General features: G+C 32.0%; 4 protein-coding genes across 10 annotated transcripts in view; 1 reads left to right on the plus strand and 3 right to left on the minus strand.

Annotated features, from left to right (window-relative positions):
- Nucleotides 1-7,854, plus strand: part of LOC126701790 (uncharacterized) — a 126,472-nt gene extending 118,618 nt beyond the window's left edge. For all 6 annotated transcript variants that reach the window (XM_050400161.1, XM_050400163.1, XM_050400158.1 and 3 more), the window contains 7 exons: nt 347-432; nt 748-857; nt 1,641-1,691; nt 3,332-3,390; nt 4,492-4,536; nt 6,193-6,267; nt 7,389-7,854. In XM_050400161.1, the coding sequence (XP_050256118.1) occupies nt 347-432; nt 748-857; nt 1,641-1,691; nt 3,332-3,390; nt 4,492-4,536; nt 6,193-6,267; nt 7,389-7,511 (549 nt within the window). In that variant the 3' untranslated portion in view covers nt 7,512-7,854. The remainder of the gene's footprint in view (nt 1-346; nt 433-747; nt 858-1,640; nt 1,692-3,331; nt 3,391-4,491; nt 4,537-6,192; nt 6,268-7,388) is intronic.
- A 1,985-nt stretch (nt 7,855-9,839) lies between these two features.
- On the minus strand, nt 9,840-16,310 carry LOC126702680 (uncharacterized). 2 transcript variants are annotated; one of them, XM_050401498.1, is made up of 8 exons: nt 16,137-16,310; nt 13,924-14,021; nt 13,015-13,088; nt 12,756-12,850; nt 12,105-12,213; nt 11,246-11,259; nt 10,214-10,315; nt 9,840-10,129 (listed from the first exon to the last, which is right to left on the minus strand). In XM_050401498.1, the coding sequence occupies exons 1-8, from the start codon at nt 16,293-16,295 to the stop codon at nt 9,989-9,991; spliced, it is 792 nt and encodes a 263-aa protein (XP_050257455.1). In that variant the 5' UTR covers nt 16,296-16,310; the 3' UTR covers nt 9,840-9,988. The 2 variants fall into 2 exon arrangements, with proteins under 2 accessions (XP_050257455.1, XP_050257454.1); XM_050401497.1 differs by having other exon boundaries at nt 13,924-14,048.
- A 4,834-nt stretch (nt 16,311-21,144) lies between these two features.
- On the minus strand, nt 21,145-21,912 carry LOC126703788 (pterocarpan synthase 1-like; the record flags this gene model as incomplete). The annotated part of the gene is made up of 1 exon (XM_050402859.1): nt 21,145-21,912. A coding segment is annotated over one exon (510 nt), but the record flags the coding sequence as incomplete, so codon positions are not given.
- Nucleotides 21,913-24,387: 2,475 nt separating this feature from the next.
- LOC126702195 (pterocarpan synthase 1-like) lies at nt 24,388-25,186 on the minus strand. Its single transcript, XM_050400853.1, has one exon. It carries the CDS (start codon nt 25,150-25,152, stop codon nt 24,613-24,615), a length of 540 nt encoding a protein of 179 aa, XP_050256810.1. The 5' UTR covers nt 25,153-25,186; the 3' UTR covers nt 24,388-24,612.
- Nucleotides 25,187-25,882: the final 696 nt, after the last annotated feature.

Genomic DNA, 25,882 nt, shown 5'->3' on the forward strand with positions numbered 1-25,882 from the left:
TCCTTGAGGGACCAAAATGACAGTAAGCCCAAAGTCAGAGGGACTAAAATGCATTTTGGCCTTTTTTTCCTATGTTTTTGACATTTTTCTTTTTGTGGAGCCATGTGTTGTGTAAGTTGTTATTTTGATTACAGTGGTGAGAATTTAAATTAGAATGACATTTTGACCATGCAACATTGCATTCTATTAGTCAAAAGTGTTCTTGCAAAGGTGAGGAATATACTTTAATCAGAAGGTTATGGTGGGCAATGTAGCATTTTGAAGTAATAAACAACAAATGGTACAAGTTAGAAGAAATATATGTAAATTTTGTTAGTCACTCTTGATTGTGATGTCTTTTTGACAGGTACGAGTTGTTTCCCCAGACAAGGACTTTTTTCAGATCCTAAGTCCTTCATTACGACTTCTACGGATTGCTCCACGTGGCTTTGAGTAAGTGTCACATTTTTATTTCAACCTTTTTGTAGTGCCATCCTCAATAAATATTTTTTAATTAGTGATAAAATTTTATTAAAAGTGAGGAACCACCTCATGTACACAGAAGCTTCCCTCTGTTAATCTTAGTATAATATCTTTAGGAATCTTCCCATTTTGGTTGGTAAATATTTGTACTTGTCCTTTTTTTTTTTTAAATTTATTGTTTTATTCTTAATCTTTTTTAGTGTTGTCTGCTGCCTAACACAACAGTATTCTTTTACTTATATTCTTTGATTCATATAGTTTTGGGCTTATCGTTTTCTTTCTCAGGATGGTTTCATTTGGAATTGAAGATTTTGCTGAAAAATATGGAACCTTGAATCCTTCTCAATTTGTTGATGTGATTTCACTTGTTGGTGATAAGTCCGATAACATTCCAGGTCATTGTTTTTATTCTCTTTGTAAAATTAATTTCAGAATTCTCTGATCTGAAACATTTTAGTAGTTTCTTTTTATAATTTTTACGTGCCTAGTTGTCAGAAAGAAACATATCTATTATCACATATCAATGCGTATTGGATGCGGCTGGGATGTGTTAGATGCTGATGCAGCCATGGTAGATTGATGCAAAACTTGAGGAAAAAATTTTTCTTTTAGAGGGGGGATCCTGATGTAGGGCATTTTAACATGGCAATTGCACCGGGAAATGTTAACATGGCCGAGTATGCTACATAGCTATGATAATTATATGGCTGAGCATGTCATATGGAAATGGAAATGACATGGTTGAGTATTCCACTTGCCAGAATGCATGAAGACCTAGCCAAAACATGTGGCTAGAGTTTCTTATGCTTTTAAAACATGTGATTAATTTTTTTTACACATATGCTGGCTATTGTTTGTTAAGGAGTTGTTGTTAACATGAGGTCAGCATGACCAAGTCCTTAGTGTATAAATAGCCAAGGATTGGCCATTGTAATTAAAATTTGTCTTTGAACAAAATTTCCTTCTATAAAAATATTCTGTGAAGGACTTATCCGTAATCTGGATAGTGGTTCTTCGGAATATCAATCATAAATCTGGACTGTGATTTGCAACTTTTTTCATTGAGTTTTTACAATTCTTGAGAAAGAAGCCATTTTTGTAACTTCTATAAAATATTCTTGATATTTAAATTAGTGTGAATTATTGGTGCCTCATACATCTATATTTTATAAATGCAGGAGTTGGTGGAATTGGAAATGTTCATGGAGTGCAACTGATCACTAAATATGGTACGTTAATATCTCATTCTCATATTCTCTTTAGAAAATGCGAAACCAGAGTATATTCTGCATATCCTTATGCAGTGATAAATAGGTGTAATATTATGTTTTGACATTTGTAAAAGTTGTTGCAGACCTAGCGTACTTGCAAACTATTTTATTTGTTTATTTCTCTTTTATATGTAGCTTTTTATATTTATTTTTAAAGCCTTGTTGGCCCAGTTAATAATAGTCTATCTGACAAGATGAATCAGGGTGATCTAATGTGCCAGTGCCAGCATGTTTCTTCTTCATCACTTACTCTAAAGCAAAGTAATATAAATTCTCATTGAATATGTAAACATTTCTATAATTTCAAAATTTACATTTGAAAGATGACATCAATTTGGGATAATGTCATGGCAGGAACTACTGAGAAGTTAGATAATTGGAAGGGAGAAACTATTAGGGCCACTCAAGGCAAAGCAGCTATTATCTACCTTTTGACTTTGAAACTTGTTTATTAAAAAAAAAAAAAAAAGTCCTGTTTGGCATGCTTTGACTTAAGCCAATTGTTTACCATCATTGCCTACTATGCCTCTGCCTGTTTGGTGCACACATCATCTCCTGACCTTCTGTCCCTTTTTCTTCACCACCCCCCCCCCCCCCCCCCCCCCAAAAAAAAAAAAAAGAAAAAAGCAAAAAAACTTTGTATTGTTTAAGTGGCCATTGATAACTACTCTGTTTAACACTGAGTGGGTTTTGACTTTTGAATGCATGACCTCAAATTTACCTATTCTTGCGGAAGAAGGAAGTGGCATTCGAGCAAGAACTCATTGGCCAACTGTTTTACAAGTTTTTTATACCCATCACTTTACTTTAACCTTTCTAACTTCCAATCGTAAGTTTTTTTTTTATCTAATTATTTTGTCATTTCACTATCTCAAATTAAAATCTTCATATAATTTAAAATTTTGATGTCTCTCAAGCTTCTTCTATTTAAATCATACTGGTACCAAACAAAAAAAAAAAAGAATAAATACAGGAGCAGATGTGGTATTCTCCCAAAATGCCAAAAAATTGTTTCAGTAAATTTATAAGAAATTCAGAAACTATCAGTTGGTTCTCAAATTAAAATTTTCATATAATTTAAAATTGTGATGTCTCTCAAGCTTCTTCTATTTAAATCATACTGGTACCAAAAAAAAAGAAAAGAATAAATACAGGAGCAGATGTGGTATACTCCCAAAATGCCAAAAAATTGTTTCAGTAAATTTATAAGAAATTCAGAAACTATCAGTTGGTTTGCTTTATATTGTCAAAAAATATTCAAAATAAAAATAAAATGCATGAAGGTGTATGTCAATGCTCAGAAACTTTTCCTTCCAATAAATTGTTTAAATACCAATGGCATCAACCTTTCTTACATTTTGTTAAATGTTATTTAATTTTCAATGGTAAATGATTGGCTATTGATTCCAAGCAACCCAACAATTTTGGGAGTCATCCTCTAAAATTATATTCAACTGTCCAATTACTCATTAAGCATAATAGTCCAAGATCTGTAGTCTTTCATGATGTTCTAATTTGTTCATTTTCAATTACTTTCTTTCTGGTGCTTGAACTTTCTTAATTGCTGATTGGTAAGATATCCTCACTACTTTGGGCAGGCACATTAGAGAATTTGTTGCAATGTGTGGATGAAGTTGAAGAGGAGCGTATAAGAAAGGTAGAACTATTCAGGGAATGACTATCGCATGAGTGATCTGGGCATAAATATATATTGATCTTTACCATGGTTCGTGTATTAAAATCAACATTGATCTCTTAAAAATTCATAACCAGGGCATCCAGAAAATTGGAAAACATTATCTTATTTGAATTTTCTATGCACTGTGAACTAGATCAAGTATGTTATAGTACATTGGGCAAGTTCTAGAACCCATTTTGTATGTATTCAAAATTTACAAAGAAGATAGTTATCCACTTTTAATTTTGTTGTTTTGGTTCTATTAGTGGGAGCTTGATTCCAAAAAAAGAATAGTGTTTGCAAAAAATAGAGAAGTTGATGATAGGTGAAGGATAGTAAAAGAAAAAAATTCCTCCAAAGATGTGTGAATGTGTTTGTTAAATTATTGATTTTCCCAAAAGTTTAAGCTATTAGGAAATTGTGAATTTAATCATTTAACCATTATTCTAACACTCCCCCTCACGTTTGAACCTTAACTTCCCCTTAATAAGTGGGGCCCAACATGTGGGATTTTTAACATTTTAATTGGGAGGTAGAGTAAAGACAGAGATCAAATTCAGGATCTCCTGTTATGATACAATGTTAAATTATCAATTCTCCTAAATTCTTAAGCTGTTAGGACATGTGAATTTAATCACTTAACCATAATTCTAACAATATTGTTTCAGTTCATAATAGAAAATGTGATTAGTGAGAAGAAATTTTCAGATAAACATAAAACAACGCTGCAAAGAGTTTGGTACTTTTATTCCTGTCCATCCAGGTAAAAAAAAAAAATACAAAAACTGTTTTAGTGAGCGTCTTGACTATAAGTCTTTGTTAGGAAAAGCAATAGTAATTTTATTTATAAGGTTCTTGGAATGAATACATGCCTTGATTTCCTTTCTAGTTGAATATGACCCATATATAATAATAAAAGTAAATGTTCTGGCTATATAAATGTTCTCTTGTTCATTCATACATACATGCATGCATTTTCCTTTGAACTGTATTCTGCACCTTGTATTCTTGCATAATTACAGTCTCTGGTTAATTAGCACTTTTATTCCCATAATCCCATACATGTTTTTACCCTTGTAGGCCTTGATTGCAAATGCTGATCAGGCTGTCTTGAGCAAGAACTTGGTAATTTTTCTAACCTTTTGATATTGTTTTCACTGGTAACTTTTCTTTATATATATATATTTTGCATGGGAGCTCATTCTTGTGATTTTATCTGTACCAAAAATGATGATTTTTGAGAGCATAAGGAACTCAATATCTTAATTATCAAATTTAAAAAATGACACCTTTCCAACCCTCAACATAAAGAAACAAGAAACTTTTCAACTGGTATGGAAACAAATGAGCCTGGCACGTGGAGTCCTAGAAGGAACAAACAAACCAAGTCTGATACAATGCTAAAGCATCCAAACCAAAAAGCTTAAATTATTAGGCTGACAGGCCTAATTTATTCAGTGGATTGGAATATGTTGTGCTCTCCATTGCTTAACGGAGGGTTGGGGTGAGAAAGTTATCGAGATTCGATCAAGCTTTCTTGGCAAATGGTTATGGCAGTATGGGGATGAAGAAAATCATTTATGAAAACATGTTATTGGGGTGAAATATTGGGAAGCTTATGGACATTGGACGTTTGATTTAGTAAGGAGACCCTGAGACCTCGTGGATGTTGTTTGTGGTGAAGTACTAAGGCAGGTTGGACTACTGGGTCTGATTAGAGATGGTAGAAGTGTGCGATTTTGGCATTACGTGTGATGTGGAAACACAATGTTCTTAATAGCTACAGATAAAAAAATGTGTATATTCTTTTTATGGATTGATCTGAAAATGGGAGATCTCGTATATGGAATCCTACTTTTATCCATGCATTTCAAGATTGGGAGTTAGGAAGTAGTGTTCTCCCTTTTCAGCCAAGAATATGCCAAGGGGCTGTGGGAATGGTAGATTACATTGGAAACTAAAACGTGCATGTAAATTTGATGTGGTCTTATTAAGAAGTTACAATGATATACAGTTTTCTTGGAGTTAGAAAGGTTGTTTTCTTAGTTTGAACAGCAGCTTTGGTGAAAATCTTAACAGTAGATAATCTGATTAAAAAAAAAATGTCATCCTGGTGGATGGGTGTTGCATGTGTAAGGGAAGTGGAGATGGTTGATTTTTTTTACAAATATAACCATATTTAGTTATTTAAGTTTCCCATGAAATTAATTAAAATGAACATCAATCAAAATATAACCAAACTCTTGCCATAAAAGAAAAACAAAAAAGAAGTTAGTTGCGCACCATGGGCTTTAGGGTCAAATTCAATTGTTCTGCCCCCCAATTTGTTGTCCATTTTATCTCTATACATGAATACTAACTGCCCCACACCCCCCCCCCCCCCCCCCAAAAAAAAAAAAAAAAAAACTATTTTTAAGTCCCAGGTCCAGGAAGGTGAAGTCTGTACTTTCTAGTGCTTTAACAATCAATAGCGTGTCACAGCCTGTATGCGTTAGCTGGTCCTTTTCATTTTCATCCATTTTGCATTGCATATCTTTTTTTCTTTTTTCATAAGTCATTTTGCATTGCATATCTTGTGGGAAATGGTTAGAATAGAAGACTGTAAAAACTAGATTGGGTCTAATATATGTTCCAAACATTTGAGAAAATTTGAGTGATTCAGCCCTACTTTTCTAACAGGAAGTAACTAATCATCTTCATTTTAATTGACAAGCAATAATGTGCTTGAATATGTATTCAGTGGAATATGTTTTGACATGTGAAAGCTTTATGTTATGGCAGGCTCTGCTACGTTCTGATCTCCCATTCTATATGGTACCATTTGCTACTGGAGATCTCGCATTTAAGAAACCAGAGGTGTGTGCAGTTACTGTTAGACTAATCTTTCTTTATTCAAGGCTATTATTTCCAGAGTATTTGTCTTTTTTTTTTTTCTTTTCTTTTCTCTCTTTTTTTTTTTGGAAAAGTAAGTTTTGGCCCCGAGGGGAATCTCTCCTTCCCCCTTCCCTTGGCCCAAAACTTACTGGAAAAAAGTCTTGAAGTCAAACTATTGACTTGGCTATTTAAAATTGGTTGCAAGAATAAGTGCTTGAGTCATGCATTACACAGGACCATGATTAGTTTTAGTTTCTTAGTGGTATATTTGCTTCAGTTGTCATGAAGCATTGGCCTTTAAAGGCTAGTCTTCTTGAATAGTTGAGTTCCTGAATTTCCATGTATGATTGTTATGAAATGAATTCTTGAGAAAATAATAAAGTCAGTAGCATTGGGGTTCAGGGATTTCCATTCATGTAACTCTTGTTACCATGTTGTGTTAATGTCTTTTCAAATTTACTCCTTTGGATGAATTCATTGATCTCTTTGGATATACTGTGTGAATTATTATCCCCACACTCTAATTAGGGATGGAACTACAGGGGGGCCAAGGCCCCCCCTGGTTTTTTTAAAATTTTTTTGTTTAATTTATTTATATTTTTTCTCTTGAATGTTTAGAGATGGAGAACAAACATATATGTAATGCTGTAACTACAGGGCTTATTTCTTCATTTTCATTTCCTATTAAGTGGGTTCATTGTGATCTTCGACACACCTTTCTTGGTGGCACCTTGCCCTCTTTAGACATTTTGATATGTACCATACTACTAGTGCAATCATAGTTCTATGTTTAATATATTTATATTTTATTCTCTTGAATGTTTCTCAAAAAAAAAAAAAAAGAGACAAACATATATGTAATGCTGTTACAACTGGGCTTATTTCTTTGTTTTCTTTTCCTATTAAGTGGGTTTAGTCTTGTTGAAAATGCATTATGGTGTGGTGAATCAAAAGAATGAATATATTTATATTCTAATTGCATTTACCCATTAAAATACATTTTAACACATCTACCTTGCACATGGATACTTTTGCATATTGATGAAGCCTTTAATGATAGTACCTCATATGCTTCTTTAGTAACTAATTGAAAATGGGTACAGGATAATGGGGAGAAATTCACGAGCCTCTTAAATGCCATCAGTGCTTATGCAGAAGGATTTTCAGCTGATCCTATCATTAGAAGGGCGTTTTACATGTGGAAGAAGCTTGAAACTCAACGTTAAGTTGGTTCTGCAATTGGGCATCACAGACCTGTTGGCACTGGATTTTCCAGCAAATGAGGCATGGCAAACTTCTTTGTACAGTTAACTTGGCGAGACTGGCTGATTTTAAAATTGAAAAATATAGGAAGATGGTCCAAATCTGCTGGTTCTTAATTTTGTCATTGTCTTATTTTGGAGGCCTCAAATCTTTGAAGGAACATCAAGTCTCTATATATAGAAACTTTCTATTTTCTTTTATAACTCTTCCAAAAGAAAATCAATGCAATGCACTCTACTAGCAATTCTTTTATAACTATTCCAAAAGAAAATCAATGCAAAGCACTCTACTAGCAATTCTTTTGTTGCTCTTGATGGTGTGGTTTGTCTTTGTCATGTTTAGCCTGTTCCTTTGCTTTGATTGTTTGATGATAGGACGGATTGCAGAGAAAAATTTTCCCTGGCAAAAGGCCGAATGTTTCTCATCTTTACAGAAGTCTAACCTCTAATGATGTTTCTTGTCCTTACCGCTCTAAGGTTTCAGAAGCTGTGAAATTTGTAAGAAATAGCAGGCAAATGAAGGAAAATGGTCTAGGCAGAATCACGGTTGTGGAGTTCCTCATTGCGGTTTATATGTCTATTGATGTGATGTCATAAAAAAGGAACTGTTTAATGTATGCCTCTTATATCCCAAAGGAGCAAAGGAATTCTTCAAAAAAAGAAAAGAAAAGAAAATCAGTTGGGCAAAGTTGTCTTACAATGTCACATATATGAAAGATATGACAGGTCCCATTGTGCATTGTGTAACCATCGCCATAGCCAAGATCTGCATGACTGAAGCAAAACAAAAACAGACCTGGATGTCGAATATTGTATTGTATGGATGTGCACGATGGTATTCGTGTCTTCCCATGTATGACGAGTGTATGGTTGAATGATTGGCTATGAGAACTTTATAATGCAGTGAGAGTTTTAACAGAACTCTTAAGTTCTTTATTTAAATCAAAATTTTCCTTTTTTTTTAAAGTGGACGGACATGAATATTGCATTGCATTTGCTTAACAAATGTGGCAAAATTTTGTTTCTCCTTAATGTTATTTTATTTGTTTATGTTTGGCCACAACCCTAACATCAAAACCCTTGATCACTGGTAGGTAAATAACATTTTTATATGAAGAGATGGAGTCACTGTGGTAACTATTTACTGTCATAAACAGATTATAATATTTATTGTTGTTACGTTCTGGATGAGTCATATTAGCGTAGTATTTCGGTTTATTTTGGACTAGTTCAGTCCATTGGGTCCCCTTCAGCCAATTTTAGACTAATTGGGCTTTAGATTAATTTTTTTTATAGGATTTATTTTCAATTTTGGCCTAAAAATTATTCTTCTTTTTTTCCTCTTAATTTTTGGATTAAAAGTATGAAATTTTATTTTATTTGGACTAAACTCTTTAGTTTTTGGCTAAAAAATTCAAACAAAATGGACATTAGAAATTTGAGATATGACCCTATATAAAAAAGAAAAATATTCAAAAGTTTACCTTAAAATTCAAGTTTTAATAATATAGGTATTATACTTTTTTAAATATATATATATATATATATATGAAAGTAATATTATGAAACAAAGTAATTTAAAACAATAGTAAGGCGGTAGAACTAGTCAAGCAGTATAAGAACAAAACACTTATAGTAGTAGTGGTTACAAGATTGAAACAGTTCAACAGCTTAATAGTTACAGGATCTCAACAAAGCAGGTTAACAGTTACAAGGCTTGAACTAGTCCTAGTTACAAGGATTGTAGGGAAATAGTAGTAGAAACAATGAATATGGAACTCTCTCTAAAGAAGGCTTCTAAAAAGAAAGAAGTTCTGGAGAAAGAATTCTGTCCTAAGCTTAAGGGACAACCCCCTTTAAATAGGCAAAATTTCGGAGTGAACAGTACCATGAACAGTAAAAGTGAACAGTGACTGTGAACAGTAATAAGTGAACAATGCTTTTTTCACTTTTTGACCCAAGTAATTAGCAGCAAATTCTTGTCATTTTCTTCAATCTAAAGTGCCAAGACTTGCCAAAAGAGAGCTTGAGGTGACCAAAAGCCTGAGGAAACTCCTTTTTCAAAGAACATCATCACAAGGAATCTCTCTTTTCAAAGAACATCATCATAGTAGTGGAAATGAACAGTGCATATATATATCACTACAAAGATTTATTACTAATATTATTATTTAGACTTCCACCTCAATAGAGGTTGTATTTATATCAAAGTATTAGTTCATTGAATTAGCCGATAAAGTAAATGCATATATTAATTATTTATAGTTGTTCTTTAATATTTTATAATAGAGGAATTTATATGATTATTTTTTATAAATTTTATATAACAAACTATTTTTATTTGTAACTGAACACATCAATTTCAACATTAAATGAGTAAAGAAGACTCAGAAAGAAAAAAAGAAATGAATGTTTCATAAAGAAGAACGTCATCATGAGATTCAACTTGATGTCTTGATTTCTGAACCTTCAAGTTCAAGAACAGCATTAAATCTGAATTCTTTGCCAGGTATAAACGATGACATTAGCTCTTCTGCCTTCTGGATTGTGTTAATTTTGTTGTCCTTCACATTCAAATTTTCCTGTCATGGGAGTAGAGAAACAAAATAATTACCATAACTTAAGAAATAAATGGCGATAACTAATAAGTGTCAACAATTGCTTACATTCTTCACATAATCATCCATGGTTGAGTTAACTATTTCTTGTATAACAAACTTAGTGACACGCTCTTCACCAAGCATTTGTAAGAGAAAGCTTTTTGGGACCTGAGGAAAATTATAAGTTTGCCATTTGTGAAACTATTATGTTGTATGTAACCAAAGAAAATATTTCTAAAAATGCATAAATCCTTCACAAGAAAAACTACAGGATGAGAGCATCAGCTATTTTATCAAATCACAATTTCTTCCATATGAGTTACATAGGTTTGGTAAAAGGAGACAAGTGCAAAGGCACTACATACTTAATTTACCTCAGATATTTATCAGATAATCATAACTTACATACCAACAATTCAAACATAAACCTGGTATTTGGAGCTGACAGAAACAGTTTAAAATAGTTTCACTTATATATGTTCATATAATATTTACATATGATCAATACCATTGTCAAGTTTAAAATTTTTGTGTTATAACTTGGTTTGTCAATTTTAAACCAGGTGATGTGAAATTGCAAGATTTGCTATCAGAGAAGTAATTTAATCTCTATTTTATTTTTACTTCTCAAGTGCGAAAGGATGTTTTCTTGTAGAACCTGAGGTTGTGAAGCACTTGTAAGTTATGGTGAACAGGCAAGTCCCACCCCGAGACACATAACTCCTAATATTAGTTCCTTTTGTACATGTAGGATACTTGCAGTTGCAGACATTCAAAATAGAGCAAAGGCTCTATAAAGAGGGTGTAGGAAGCAGAACTTGCTGGTATGAAGAATAATTCCATTGGTATGCCATAAATACCTTCTATGAAAGTTGAATCACACAAGAAGAATAGTGAAACAACGGTTTGAGACTAGGATGTTTAAGTATTGACCTCTTTTCCAAATAATCAACATCAAAGTTGGAACTATGAAGATCTCAAGTACATAACTAGAAAGAGGCTAAAAAATTACAGATTAAACATGGATACCAAAATTCGGGCAATAACAATTGTTTTATATATATTTTTTTAGAAAGCCTAAGATCAGAGGCCACTTGCCTGCGATGTTTTTCCTTGAGTAGCGCCAGTGCACAAGCAAAACAAAATCTCGTTAGAATTCATGAACAGAAAAACTAATAAGCTGCAACAATACAATATCATAAACAAAAGGATGTCATAGTACTATCATTATAAACTATGCCCTTCACACATATAACTGTTCAAAATTAACTACGTTGGACAAAAGTTCAAGTTTATGATCATAAGCTTGTCAAAGTGATCAAGCCCTTTTCCATGTTATTTCAATCATTAAATATCATGTAATTAATCACAAGGCTAAAACCACCAGTATGAGCCATTAAAAATGTAGTTAAAAGCCCAAAAGGTATCATGTAATTTATCATAAGGCAAGCTACCAGTTTGAGCCATTAGAAATGCAGTTAAAAGGCTAAAGCATATGAACTGAATTGTTTTTTTTAACAATCCTTATGTTTTCAATTAGATATTATACAAGAACAACTAAACACAGTAAAATGAATATATTTTATACTGGCTGATCTTAAACCTCAATAATTGAAGTAAAGCCAGGCTATGCAAGGTTAGGAAAAAGTTATTACAACAAAGTAAATGTATTCTAGAAGGAATAGAATAATAATAAGCATTATAATTTTTGTCACATATTTACATACACAATTATGTATATTATTGTTTTCATGAAATTACAAAGCATCTGAGAATTTTAGGTCTTATCAATAAAATAACCATAATCTGTTTTGTATCGACCTATGCCCATCAGATAAAATAAGCCCCTATCTTGAGAAACTTCTTGCCATGACCATATCTAATTATTTCTAAAGAGAATAAACACAAAGCATGGTTATAACTTGAACAACATTGGCACGGGATATCAGAATTTTACCTCCTTTTTGCCTGCGAAATCCTGGAACAGGTGGGGCTGTGCGAGCCAAATTTGTTAGAACCTGATCAAATACTTTTTCCGTCTCATCCCCAGTCAAGTCCACTTGTATCTACCAATTGAATGTCATGAGAGCATTGCAATATAAGTTTCCAAGACAACCTAAGTAGGGGCAATCCAAGAAACACAACCAAATCTGGCCATCTATTTCACAAAAGGTTTAAGAAACCATATGTTGTCCACAGGACAATTGTTTTTAATAAAGATCCATTCAGACGCATCTTCCAAAGATGAATTATATGGCCAACTTGATAAATATAGTATTGGAATTTCTAATTAGCATAGACAAAACTAGTTCTGTCTTCAACCATCTTCATTAATTGACATACCAAATTTTAAAACTATATCCAGAATGGAGAAAGTAACAAGTCAAACATGCTTAGCCAAACCAAGTAGAAGATCAGTTCATATTTGGTAATTATTTTATTAATTCACATTCAAGCATAATTAAAGAAAAAAGAAAGCAGGAAAGAAGCATAAGATTTAATTCACAAAAAAATTATATCACCTTGTACAAAAGCCAAAAAATCTTTTATATGAGATTATCTATCAACAAAACAAATGAGTAATACAAATTTAATCTTGCAGGCTCACTTGCATCTTATTTTCATCTTGAGACTCAATAACTATCATAGCACTCTTCAACTTTATTGTTTTGCCCTTCTGATCTGTAATAGATGCCTCAAGACCTACATTGCCAAAACAACATAATACTTAATTACTTACAAAAAACAAATGTAAAGGTAAGAGATTAAACTGCATTACTACCAATGAGGTGGAAGAAAGACAAAATGAAGAGGGAAAGAAGAAAAAAATTGCATGAATTTAGAAGTGTACTTTGAAGTTACTTCACCTGAACTAGAAGCAGATATTGGCTTGGTCAAACGTGTTAGACCTCTTCTTTGGGGACTGCTAGGGAATAATAAACTGAAAATAACAAAAATATGTAACATGAGTGTTCCTATAACTACAATTTATAAATCTCAGAAACAGTAGCTAATTAAGTTAAACCCATATTTGTATGGTGACATTAAACGGCTTAAAAAAATTTAGATGTAGAACATCAAAAAAATTGGTGCACAAATAGACTTAACTTCAGAGAACTAAATCCTGTACTAAGCAGGAGAATTAAGGTTCAGATTAAGCCACATAACGAAGTAGCCTAATAAATACTTGACACAAACACACACACACACACACACAAGGAATCTAAGGATATTCAGCAGCTTATAACAATTGATGTGTAATCAGTTCATTCAGCATGTTCATATTGTCTTACTGTAAATCTTTGTCAACCTTTTCAATAGACTTATTGCCGTCCAAAAGTTTAATTAATTAGAAATATATATGTAAACTAGGCACTAACTAAGGACTACAATTGAAATGCAAATTGATTCAAAATCAACGCTTCCTAGAGTGTAGTCCAACATGGGATCTCTCATGTAATATCTTGATATGATTAGACACTTAAAAAAGAAATTATTCTAAACTAAAAGAAAAAGGTCCAACTTTTGGTGTATAATTTAAGTTGAATCCTTGGTTCCCATTATATGCCTGTCTCACATTGTATGTTCCCGTATCAATTTGCACATTAGAAATTAATGCAGTTTGTGATCACAATAAGAAAGCAAAATCCATTGGAGCCAGTGAAACAATCATCTTATCTTAATTACGCCTCTTACATTATGCAATAAGCTACAGTAGATTCTCTATATAAGCATAGAATAACTGCTAAAACATTGTATAGAAATAAGTGATTTACCTTCTACACAGATAGTGCTGCATATCACAGAAATTGGTGCATGTGGACTTTGGACATGTAAGAACGTGACTGCAGCCAATTGTTACATGACAAGATTGCTGTAGAAGAGAACTAAACTGAATTATCTGTTAAAAAATAAAAATAAAAACTTAAGCTTCCTAATTTTTTTAGATGCTCTCTATGCAGGACTGATGAGGAACATGATTTATGTTGCACTCTTGCCACAAGAATAACTAGGTAATCACTTGCAATTAATGTCTCCTAGCCTGAGTCTCTCTCTTTTTTTTTTTTTTTTGAAAAATTAAGTAGATTGCATTGAACTTTCTCAAAAAAAAAAAAAAAAGGTAGATTGCATTGAAAAACAAACCAAAGTACAAGCACCAAGCAGAAAATGGCTGCACGAAGAGTCAACAACAGCAAAAGAGCATACAATACAGCATGCAACACAACTGTTACATACAAAACAACACCTACAACCATACTATTCCCACAACACAGATAAATTACTAAGTGTCAAGAGCTGAGATTGTTTGTTTAGGATTGAGTTCCTAACATTTTTTCGCCACAACAGCCTATGGCTTATATCATTCCTGAATTTCCTTGAACCAACAATCTTAGGTAGTTTGCTCTTTCTTTAGTTGCCTATCCTGGTCTGCTAATTCCTCTTTTGGTGCTAAGGTTTTTATTCTTCGCTCAAGCTGGAATCTTGTGAATAAGCTCCCCTTGAAGCACAAATACATTCAGTCTTATGGTCATTTGAAATCTTTTTCATATAATTTCTTCAAAGCCCAGCCTGCCTCCTCATTCCATCCTCCAATCTGCCTACCATAGAGAAAGAGCACTCAAAACAAAGATAATTATGAGATTTTGATTCTACTCTTACAAAAGGAGCAAAGCAAGTAACCTTCATATCCCCAAGAAGCAAGCCTATCCGTAGTTGTAAGCTTTTTGTGTAAAGTTATCCAAGGCATAAATGCATGATTGGAGTATTTTTAGCAAAACATATCATGTGCTACCAACAACTTTGAAGGCTTTGACAGCTCTTATAGCTCTCCAGTTATCCATGCAGTTATAATTTTTTTTTGCAGCAGGGAGCCAAATCACAGCATCCACACCACCAAGCCACATTTCACAGACTTTGCTCTGAATTTGCACTTAGTCATTAGATCTTGTAGGAGGCCACATTCAATTACCATCAACAAGGAAATTTAGATAATCTGTCAGTGGAAAACTAGTAGCATCATATACATTCCTCTATTGCCATAGTTTTGAAGTAAAGGTCCATGCTCATGGCAAGAGTCATGCCAAACAAAGATACGCTTGCCACTACCCACAATGTGCTTCAACAGAGGCCCCTGCCACACCTCTCAACTAAAATATTTTTCTCCAATTCCAGTAAGAATCAGCTGGTATGGACACCTTCTAAAAAAATCTCCCTTTAAGGAGGTCAGTTTGAGCCCCAAAAAGGTCCCAAATAAACCTCAACACAGCAACCTAGCTTATTCCAATCCGCAATCCAAAAGAATTCCACCCCTCCTTTTATGCCATACCCAAGTCATTTCATAAATTATACTCTAATTTTTGCTCCACTAACTCAATTACCCTCATTGGGAAGAATAAACAAGCTAGCCCAATATACCTGGATACTATAAAGAAATTGCAACCTCTCAGCATATGACAACTGCTTGCCACAACATGAATTTATCCTACTAGTGATCTTATCAACCAGGGGCTTGAAATCATAAATTTACAAGTTCACAAAAACCAATAATAATTATATCATGCATCAAATATATGCTTTCAACCTCTCAAGGTGTGTGGACCTCACAACCTATACATATATCCAATCCACGAGATACATCCTCACCAACCAAAGGGGTCACTAAATTTCTAATCTAAGAATTTTAGTTTCATTTGAAGCATGGGAATATAAGGAAACCTTTAAAAAAAACATTCATTTTCTTCGTTACCCACTAAGCCATGAACTCATAAAAAATAAAAATAAAAACGTCAACGTTGTAATTCTTCGTTCAATTGTTTTCTCTTGAGGTCATTAATCTTAGTACTACTCTTTCGAAGCTCACTTAACACGTGCAGTTCCATTCTTACACATGCATGGACATAACTAACCATGTATATATGCAGTTCATGATCATATCTAATTCTTAAGTTGGCGTTTGGTTTGTGATAATTTATAAGTTGAGGTCTCTTACTGTGGAGGTTCGAGGTTGTTGTTGGAATTCTGAGGGAATTGTTGTCATCATCATCGTCGTGATTGAAGCCATGCTGCTACTGCTGCTTATTTCCTTGACGATTCTCGTTCTTACAAACAGGCTCTTATCCGGTTTTTTTATCCTGGGAGTCAACGACATACCGTTTGGTATGCGACTTGTCGTTTGACTTTAGGATTTAAGGAGATTTGAGCCTGTTTGGTCTTCCAATTTTTTTATTTTTTGTTCTCCAAACTTTTAGAAATTTTTTTTTCTAAAAATTAATATTTGAAACCAGTTTTCAAAACACAATTTTCACCTGATTTGTGTTTGGCTCTTATTTTTTAAAACAAGTTTTCAAGAAGAGAAAACCAAAAATTGTGTTTGGCTCCCATTTTGAAAACAAATTTTGATTAGTCTGAAGGAGACAACATATAGTGTGGCCTCTACAAATTTTCGATGTATTTACGGGATTGCCACCAAATTTAGTTCTCAGTTTTAAGAAAATACCAAAAACTTGTATAGCAATTAACCATTGCGTGCAACAAAGACTTGAAAGAATTAAGTGAGAAATAGGTCATATGGAAAATATGAGGCACCAATGGTAGCAAGTGATGAATATAAATTCTTTGTACCACTTTTTGTGTTCTATTTTATGTTTCATCGATCAAAATTTGTCATGTATTTATTTAACTTTCTTTAAAAAATAGTCAAAGTTTAAAATGAAAAAAAAAAAAAAAAAAAAAAAACATATAACATGTTGTAATTGATGAAATATAAAGTGAAATATAAAAAAGTGATACAAAAAATTTGTATTTTCAAATGATGGGTACATTATGAGAACATATGTTTGCTGTCAATCAAATTCTAATAAGGCATCGCATGTTTATCTCTAGAATGAAATATGCTCTCTTAAAAATAAGAAGAGGGCACTACTCAAAGAACTTCCCATGGAGTTAGACCTAATAATTTTGAGAGAGAAATCTTGCATGCAACTTTATACAGAATAATTAATCATAGTGGACATGGATGACAATGGATATTTAGTAGGATTTTTTTTTTTAATCTCAACCCATTCATAATAGTGAGGGTTTAGGTTCAAATCTTTAAACCCAAGATTTATTTTTTTATTTTTTTATTTTTTGAGAAAGAACAATGTAAGTTTGGGAAAGGTTTGATCTTACAAGTTATGTACTTGAAATCGTTTCGATTATGTATTTAAAATTTTAAAATGCCTCAATATTAATTTTATTTACAAAAACATACTAAATATAACAAAAATAACTGTCACCTATAAAAAAAAATACAAAAGTAACTGTGTCTCATTTTTTCTCTTAAAATATTATTTAATATAGTATAAAAATGATTCTCAATACCTGAATTTATGTAACTAATATTTCAAATGTTCAAGTTTCAGTGAACACAACTTGACTCAACCCTTTCGACTCTATTCATTGTTAAATAAACAAGCGAGTTTGTGTTTTTCAAATATAAATGGTATAGGTTTGGAATTTGGATCCTAAAATTTAATACAATTTGGCATGTAACTAAAAATTTGGGCTTAGACTTTAGAATTAAAAATGCTTTTTTTTTTTTAAGAAATAAATCCTATGGCAGGTAGAATCAAAGAAATTCAAACCCGGAATTCATGTTCCACAGTCTGACTTTTGGTGATTGAAAAAATAATGGAAAACACCTTATATGATACGCATGCTTAAAGTTTCTTCTAAATTTTTTTAATGGTTAATAATTTTGTTGATGTGAAATGGTTAAGACTTATTAAAGGTAAACAAAAAGGTCTTAGGATCCTCTCTACAAATGAATCTATATATTGTGGTTGTCATAAGTCTATATATATATATATATATATATCAAAAAGTTGAAACCTAGTATTTATTGTTACTATACTTGTATTGTGCTACCTCATCTGCGATGTCATTGGTTACATAATCATTCTTTTTGTTATTTATTTTTTATTCCTAAATTTTATTGACAATAAATAAATAAATATATATACACACACACTGACTTTACACATTCAACTTTGACGATTTTAACTTTATGTATAATTTTGCATTTACATATTGACCTACATTAATTTAGATCTTTATACATAAACAATAAACTCAATGAATAATCTAAAACCACAAACAATATCAATACACACACACACAAAGCTCTTTTTGTGCCAATCATTAGCATCCTTTCTTATTTTTTAATTTTTTTAATTTTTACTTTGTTCAACTTTTCATCTTCTTCAACCATTGTCTTTTTAGTTCAATTCTTCATCTCCTGCAATCTCTATCTTCTTAAATTTTTTATTTGAATTCCTATATATATTTTTAAATTTCTCCTTTATTACTTTCATATACTTTTATCCTAACTCTTCCATCTTAATTATCTTATAAATTTCTTTTTACTTCTTTTCCACCACTCTTCCATATTCCTTCCAAGTTGTTCATGGCAAAAAGGTCAATACTCTCTCTCTCTCTCTCTCTCTCCAATTTTGTTTCTTTTTTAGTGAATTTTTTTTATTGTTTCAACTACTTTTTTTTTTCCGTTAATGGTTATTTTTGTTATTGTTGATTTAATTGTCACATCACATTTTTTTAAAAATCTTTTTGGCAAATTTGTATCGACTTTTATGCATATTTATTAGGAATTTTGTTATTCCAATTCCTGATCACATTGTTTTTCTTTATCCTATTGGTTTGAATTGATTTAATTTAATAATTAGTAGTTTTGCAAGTTAGAATTTGATTTTTTTTTAGTGATCCATCTAGATGTTAAACTATGAGACTTTATGAAGTTTCGTTCATTTATTTTTTATCCTTTTGGGTAAGCAAAATTGTAGTTTTTGTAGAGAAAGTACTCCTAATAGTTTTATAAGAAGTATTCTATAGTGTCACTTATTTAGATAAAAGCTAAGTTTAGTCAAACAAAAATAATTGAATGAGTGACATATTTTTGCTTTTGTAATTGTATTATTATTATTATTATTATTATTATTATTACTATTATTATTATTATTATAGAAACTTAATAATGAGATTTTGCTAATAGTTGTTTATTTGATAATCTATTTGGGTGAAAAAATTTGCAGTTTCTATAGAAAAAATAATCTTAATAGATTATCAACAACAAACTGATCTTCTAATTAGTCAAATTAATCATTGTTAAGTGATGATTGATATGACATTTTGTTTGTTTGAAAAGCATCTTCATATGGATTTGTTTTGGTTAGGTATATTTTATGAATGTATTGAGATAAGTATTGTATTCAAGAAGAGAGATCATGGTCATACTTTGTATACTTTAAGAGAGAGAGAGAGAGAGAGAGAGAGAGTGTGTGATTTGGGATTAAGGATGACATTAAAATAGAAGGCTACAAGTTGAAATTTTGAACGGTGGCAAAAATATTTTAATACACACTATATTCTATCACTAGCAAATTGGCTCATAATATGAGTAGATATAAATTTTAATATTAAAAGAAAGCAAAAATATATATATATATATATATATATATATATATATAATTTTTTATTTATAGAGAACACAAAAGTCATTACTTAAAAAATATTAATAAAGTAGTATAACATTGTTTATTTTAGGGGGAAAAAAAAAAGATTCTTGCCCTTTGTTTACCAAACCCTTTATTAGTTTGGTAAACGGTTATGTGTGGTCCTGATTTGTGGCCAAAACCCAAAGTATAGGGGATCTCGGTCCAATGAGCCTAATACAATAAATTTGTAGAGAGTGGGTCAAAGAACTAGGCCTTAATGAATTGAACAATAGCTAATATGGAATTAAATGACAATCAGGCACAAACGAGATGTATTGACATTAACAGACTTTCGGTCCGAGGAGGCTATAATCATGTATATTGATCACAGTTAAATACAGAGACAATTTTGATTACTACAGTGTTCCGTTTTCCTTTTTTCGATCCCTTCTTCATGAAGAGTCTTTCACCTTATATATCCTCATTTGGATCATCTTCACCCTCCACCTGTTGATCATCCGAACTTTTACTTGAGTACCTGTCCCATCAGATACCCTCTCTGGTTTTTTGTGAGTTGTGGTAGCTAAGGTAGTACTATTTAGAGGTCTTCTCCACATAAATGTGGTCACAAAAGTAGTTGCAGTACATTTAATGCGGTGGTGGCAGTTTTCCCTTGGATATTTTTGAGTTTCCTTCATTCTCGTATGTTCATGAAATATGTCTCTTTTATTGGAGCTTTCTGGAGGATTAGGTTGACAGATGGAGTACATATTGTGAATTATTTTCATCATATCCGAGGAGGATTTCCTCCTCGGATTGCCTCCCACTTGTTCCCCATCTTTGATACTTTAATTGGAAACGTTTAACAATTACTTGCTCCTCCTCAGACTTATCAATGTCCTAGTCCCTACAGGTTATATAAAGAAAATTTATTGATTAATAGTTTAATACATCTAAAATAAAATTCTCTTATGAGAAAAACGCTTTGTTACAGATGATTAGTCATAATTATATAATTTTATGAATATTTTAGAAAATAAATTATATATTATATTTCATTACAAAATAATTAGATATTCACATGCATCACACGGGGTTACAACTAATTTAAAATAATTTTTAGTACCACATCATTTACATCAACAGTTGAATTTTCATAAACTAAAAATTTTAATCCTTTGAATGAAAATTTCAATATCTTGGCATATCCATTCAAACTCACAAACATGAAGATTTCAAACTTACAAACATGAAGGTTTTAGATTTTCTTTACATTGCATGACTAGCATCTTACAATAGATGGCAATTTGCCATTAGAGAGAATAATTTCAGGCAGTAGTGATAGGATTCTTTGGAAGAGTGAATAATTTCAGGCATGGGATGATAGAAATACTTTTTTTTTTATTCTTTCTTTTTTGAGAAAAATTATAATAGTAATGCTTTATGAGTGCAAAAAAAAAAAAAAAATAAAAAAAAATAAAATAAAGATGAAATCCACTACTTTATTTCAATAACACAAGACATCGATATTATTGCTTTTAAACCATAAACATAAATAGGAGTATAGCACAACAAGAGACTTTTGTCCAACGGTCAGTTCCATTAGATACGCTAGGATACAGACATGTGTTTAAAACTGGACACGTGTCCACATCTCAACCTATTCAGTGAAACTAGCCATTGGACACAGGCCCTTATTATCATGTCAATTCTTATTTAACAGCAACTGGTCCATATCTTATATCTGTGACCCCATCAATATTTTCAACTAGTATGCACCGTGACATTCAACTGGACAACCGAGTGTTGGGTAGCAGTGTCCAAAAAATATATCTTAGAAGTTGCATAGCCCCTAGCAAATCGGAATTTCCCAGTCCCGCCCACCACTGCAACCTCTGTATCAGGATCCTGATTAGTACCTTGTATTTGTATGGTGCTTTTGTTGTACTCTTCATTTGTGAACACTATTGATGCCGTAGCAAATGCACGCAACCCATCAAACGAGGCTGTCACGTACAGGCCTTGAAATTGCGCAACTTTGGGTGACTTTGGATCTGGGGTTTTGGTGATATTGTCGTCGACGACATAGACGGTGCCAAATTGGGTGAATGTCCAAGCCTTTCCAGCAATGCCTGCAACTGGGATCACCGTGTCTTTGGGGTCGCCGAAGGCTGAGATGTCATGAATGTAAAGGGATAGCTTGGTTTCTTTATGGTCCGTAGCTTTGGCTGCATACATGGCCGCGGTTACGACCAATACCAAGAAGATGTCATGAATTTTTTTTTATTGTTTCAACTACTTTTTTTTTTTTCATCAATGGTTATTTTTGTTATTGTTGATTTAATTGTCACATCACATTTTTTTTTTTAATCTTTTTGGCAAATTTGTATCGACTTTTATGCATATTTATTAGGAATTTTGTTATTCCAATTCCTAATCACATTGTTTTTCTTTATCCTATTGGTTTGAATTGATATAATTTAATAATTAGTTATTTTGCAAGTTAGAATTTGATTTTTTTTAGTGGTCCATTTAGATGTTAAACTATGAGACTTTATGAAATTTCGTTTATTTTTTTTATCCTTTTGGGTAGGCAAAATTGTAGTTTTTGTAGAGAAAGTACTCCTAATAGTTTTATTAGAAGTATTCTATAGGGTCACTTATTTAGATAAAAGCTAAGTTTAGTCAAAACAAAGATAATTGAATGAATGACATATTTTTGCTTTTGTAATTGTATTATTATTATTATTATTACTATTATTATAGAAACTTAATAATGAGATTTTGCTAATAGTTGTTTATTTGATAATCTATTTGGGTGAAAAAATTTGTAGTTTCTATAGAAAAAATAATCTTAATAGATTATCAACAAAAAACTGTTTTTCTAATTAGTCAAATTAATCATTGTTAAGTGATGATTGATATGACATTTTGTTTGTTTGAAAAGCATCTTCATATGGATTTGTTTTGATTAGGTATATTTTATGAATGTATTGAGATAAGTATTGTATTCAAGAAGAGAGATCATGGTCATACTTTATATACTTTAAGAGAGAGAGAGAGAGAGAGAGAGAGAGAGAGAGTGATTTGGGATTAAGGTTAACATTAAAATAGAAGGCTACAAGTTGAAATTTTGAAATGTGGCAAAAATATTTTAATACACACTATATTCTATCACTAGCAAATTGGTTCATAATATGAATAGATAAAAATTTTAATATTAAAAGAAAGCAAAAAATATATATATGATTTTTTATTTATAGAGAACACAAAAGTCATTACTTAAAAAGTATTAATAAAGTAGTATAACATTGTTTATTTTAGGGGAAAAAAAAGATTCTTGCCCTTTGTTTACCAAACCCTTTATTAGTTTGGCAAACGGTTATGTGGGGTCTCGATTTGTGGCCTAAACCCAAAGAATAGAGGATCTCGGCCCAATGAGTCCAATACAATAAATTTGTAGAGAGTGGGTCAAAGAATTAGGCCTTAATGAATTGAATAACGACTACTATGGAATTAAATGACAATCAGGCACAAACGAGATGAATTGACATTAACAGATTTTCGGTCTGAGGAGGCTATAATCATGTATATTGATCACAGTTAAATATAGAGATAATTTTGATTACTACAGTGTTCTGTTTTCCTTTTTTCGATCCCTTATCCATAAAGAGTCTTTCACCTTATATATCCTCCTTTGGATCATCTTCACCCTCCACCTGTTGATCATCCGAACTCTTACTTGAGTACCTGTCTCATCAGACACCCTCTCTGGTTTTCTGTGAGTTATGGCAGCTAAGGTAGTATTGTTCAGAGATTTTCTCCACATAAATGCGGCCAGCAAAATAGTTGCAGTGCATTTAATGTGGTGATGGTAGCTTTCCTTTGGATATTTTTGGGTTTCCTTCATTCTCGTATGTTCATGAAATATGTCTCTTTTATTGGAGCTTTATGGAGGATTAGGCTGGCAGATGGAGTACATATTGTAAACTATTTTCATCATATCCGAGGAGGATTTCCCCCTCCGATTGCCTCCTACTTTTTCCCCATCTTTAAGACTTTAATTGGGAATGTTTAACAATTACTTGCTCCTCCCCGGACTTATCAATGTCCTTGGACAAAACTCAAGGCCCAATACACTATTTTGGGCCCTAGTCCCTATAGGTTATATAAAGAAAATTTATTGATTAATAGTTTAATACATCTAAAATAAAATTCTCTTATGAGAAAAACGCTTTGTTACAGATGATTAGTCATAATTATATAATTTTATGAATATTTTAGAAAATAAATTATATATTATATTTCATTACAAAATAATTAGATATTTCCTTGCATCGTGTGGGGTTGCGACTAATTTAAAATAATTTTCAATACCACATCATTTACATCAACCGTTGAATTTTCATAAACTAAAATTTTTAATCCTTTGAATGAAAATTTCAATATCTTGGCATATACATTCAAACTCACAAACATGAAGGTTTTAGATTTTCTTTACATTGCATCACTAGCATCTTACAATAGATGGCAATTTGCGATTAGAGAGAAGGATCACTAGGCAGTAGTGATAGGATTCTTTGGAAGAGTGAATAATTTCAGGCATGGAATGATAGAAATACTTTTTTTTTTTTTTTAATTCTTTCTTTTTTGAGAAAAATGGTAACAGTAATGCTTTATGAGTGCCAAAAAAAAAAAAAAATTCAAAGATGAAATCCACTACTTTATTAGTTTATTTCAATAACACAGACATCGATATTATTGCTTTTAAACCATAAACACAAATAGGAGTATAGCACAACAAGAGGCTTTTGTCCAGTGGTTAGTTCCACTGGATACGCTAAAATACAGACACGTATCCACATCTTAATATGTCTAGTGAAACTAGCCACCGGACATAAGCCCTTATTATCATGTCAATTCTTATTTAACAGAAACGGTCCATATCTTATATCTATGACCCCATCAATATTTTCAACTAGTTTGCACCGTGACATTCAACTGGACAACCGAGTGTTGGGTAGCAGTGTCCAAGAAATATATCTTAGAAGTTGCATAGCCCCTAGCAAATCGGAATTTCCCAGTCCCGCCCACCACTGCAACCTCTGTATCAGGATCCTGATTAGTACCTTGTATTTGTATGGTGCTTCTGTTGTACTCTTCATTTGTGAACAGTATTGATGCCGTAGCAAATGCACGCAACCCATCCAATGCGGCTGTCACGTACAGGCCTTGAAATTGCGCAACTTTGGGTGACTTTGGATCTGGGGTTTTGGTGATATTGTCGTCGACGACATAGACGGTGCCAAATTGGGTGAATGTCCAAGCCTTTCCAGCAATGCCTGCAACTGCGATCGTCGTGGCTTTGGGGTCGCCGAAGGCTGCGATGTCATGAAGGTAAAAGGATAGCTTGGTTTCTTTATGGTCCGTAGCTTTGGCTGCATACATGGCCGCGGTTACGACCAATACCAAGAAGATATTGGTAAGAATTTTTGGTGAAAAGCTTGTTGCCATTATCAACTACTAGGAATAGAATAGATAGAGTGACTTTGTTTGTACTCCTTTTACATGGGGTTTTGATCTCTATTTATAATCTAGTGCGGGTGGCATGTTCAAGGCAACGCATGCTTGAGAGGAATCAAAAAAGACTAAAATACAATACCTTGTTTAATATTTTATGGATAAAACTTACATAAAATTATTTAAGTGTATCTTAGGTTTACAATTGAATACAAACACTTTTTTTTTTTTTTTTCAGAATGAAATACAACCACTTAATTTAATTAAAAAAAAATATAAAAGCGATGTTATATTTTTCAAGAAAAACTAATTCAACTATGTGATTTATTAGTAAATACAATTACATGGTTGAAGTTAATTGAGGGGTTTAAAGTGCACCAAGTCACTAATTAAGGAATTGTGTAGATATTTTATTTTATATATATTTATACTTTTTGTCCAGGTAATAAATCTAAAGAAACCGTATAAGGATTTTGCGCAAATACATTTTTATGGATTAGAGTATAAATTATATATCTAATATCATATTATTAAAAATTGATCCCAAAGGATTACTTTAATTATTAAATGATGTTTGTCCCTCAAAAAAAAAAAAAAAATTTAATGATGTGATAGTTTTTTTTTTTTTTTTAGTTTTAGAAAATTGATGCAGTGGTTATTAGTTATTACATTGTTAAATTAAATTGAGAAAATAAAATCTTATTCGGAAGATTCAAACATGATA

Source organism: Quercus robur, chromosome 10 (assembly GCF_932294415.1).
Source record: "Quercus robur chromosome 10, dhQueRobu3.1, whole genome shotgun sequence".
NCBI classification, from domain to species: Eukaryota; Viridiplantae; Streptophyta; class Magnoliopsida; order Fagales; family Fagaceae; genus Quercus; species Quercus robur.

What these genes read in the sequence shown, in the direction of transcription:
- LOC126702195 (XM_050400853.1), bottom strand. Translation starts at nt 25,152, where the DNA reads ATGGCAACAAGCTTTTCACCAAAAATTCTTACCAATATCTTCTTGGTA.
- LOC126702680 (XM_050401497.1), bottom strand. Translation starts at nt 16,295, where the DNA reads ATGTCGTTGACTCCCAGGATAAAAAAACCGGATAAGAGCCTGTTTGTA. An exon ending in AACAACCTCGAACCTCCACA is followed by an intron (nt 14,049 to 16,136) that starts GTAAGAGACCTC and finishes ATTTTTTAACAG; the next exon opens with ATAATTCAGTTTAGTTCTCT. An exon ending in TGGATGATTATGTGAAGAAT is followed by an intron (nt 10,130 to 10,213) that starts GTAAGCAATTGT and finishes CTCCCATGACAG; the next exon opens with GAAAATTTGAATGTGAAGGA.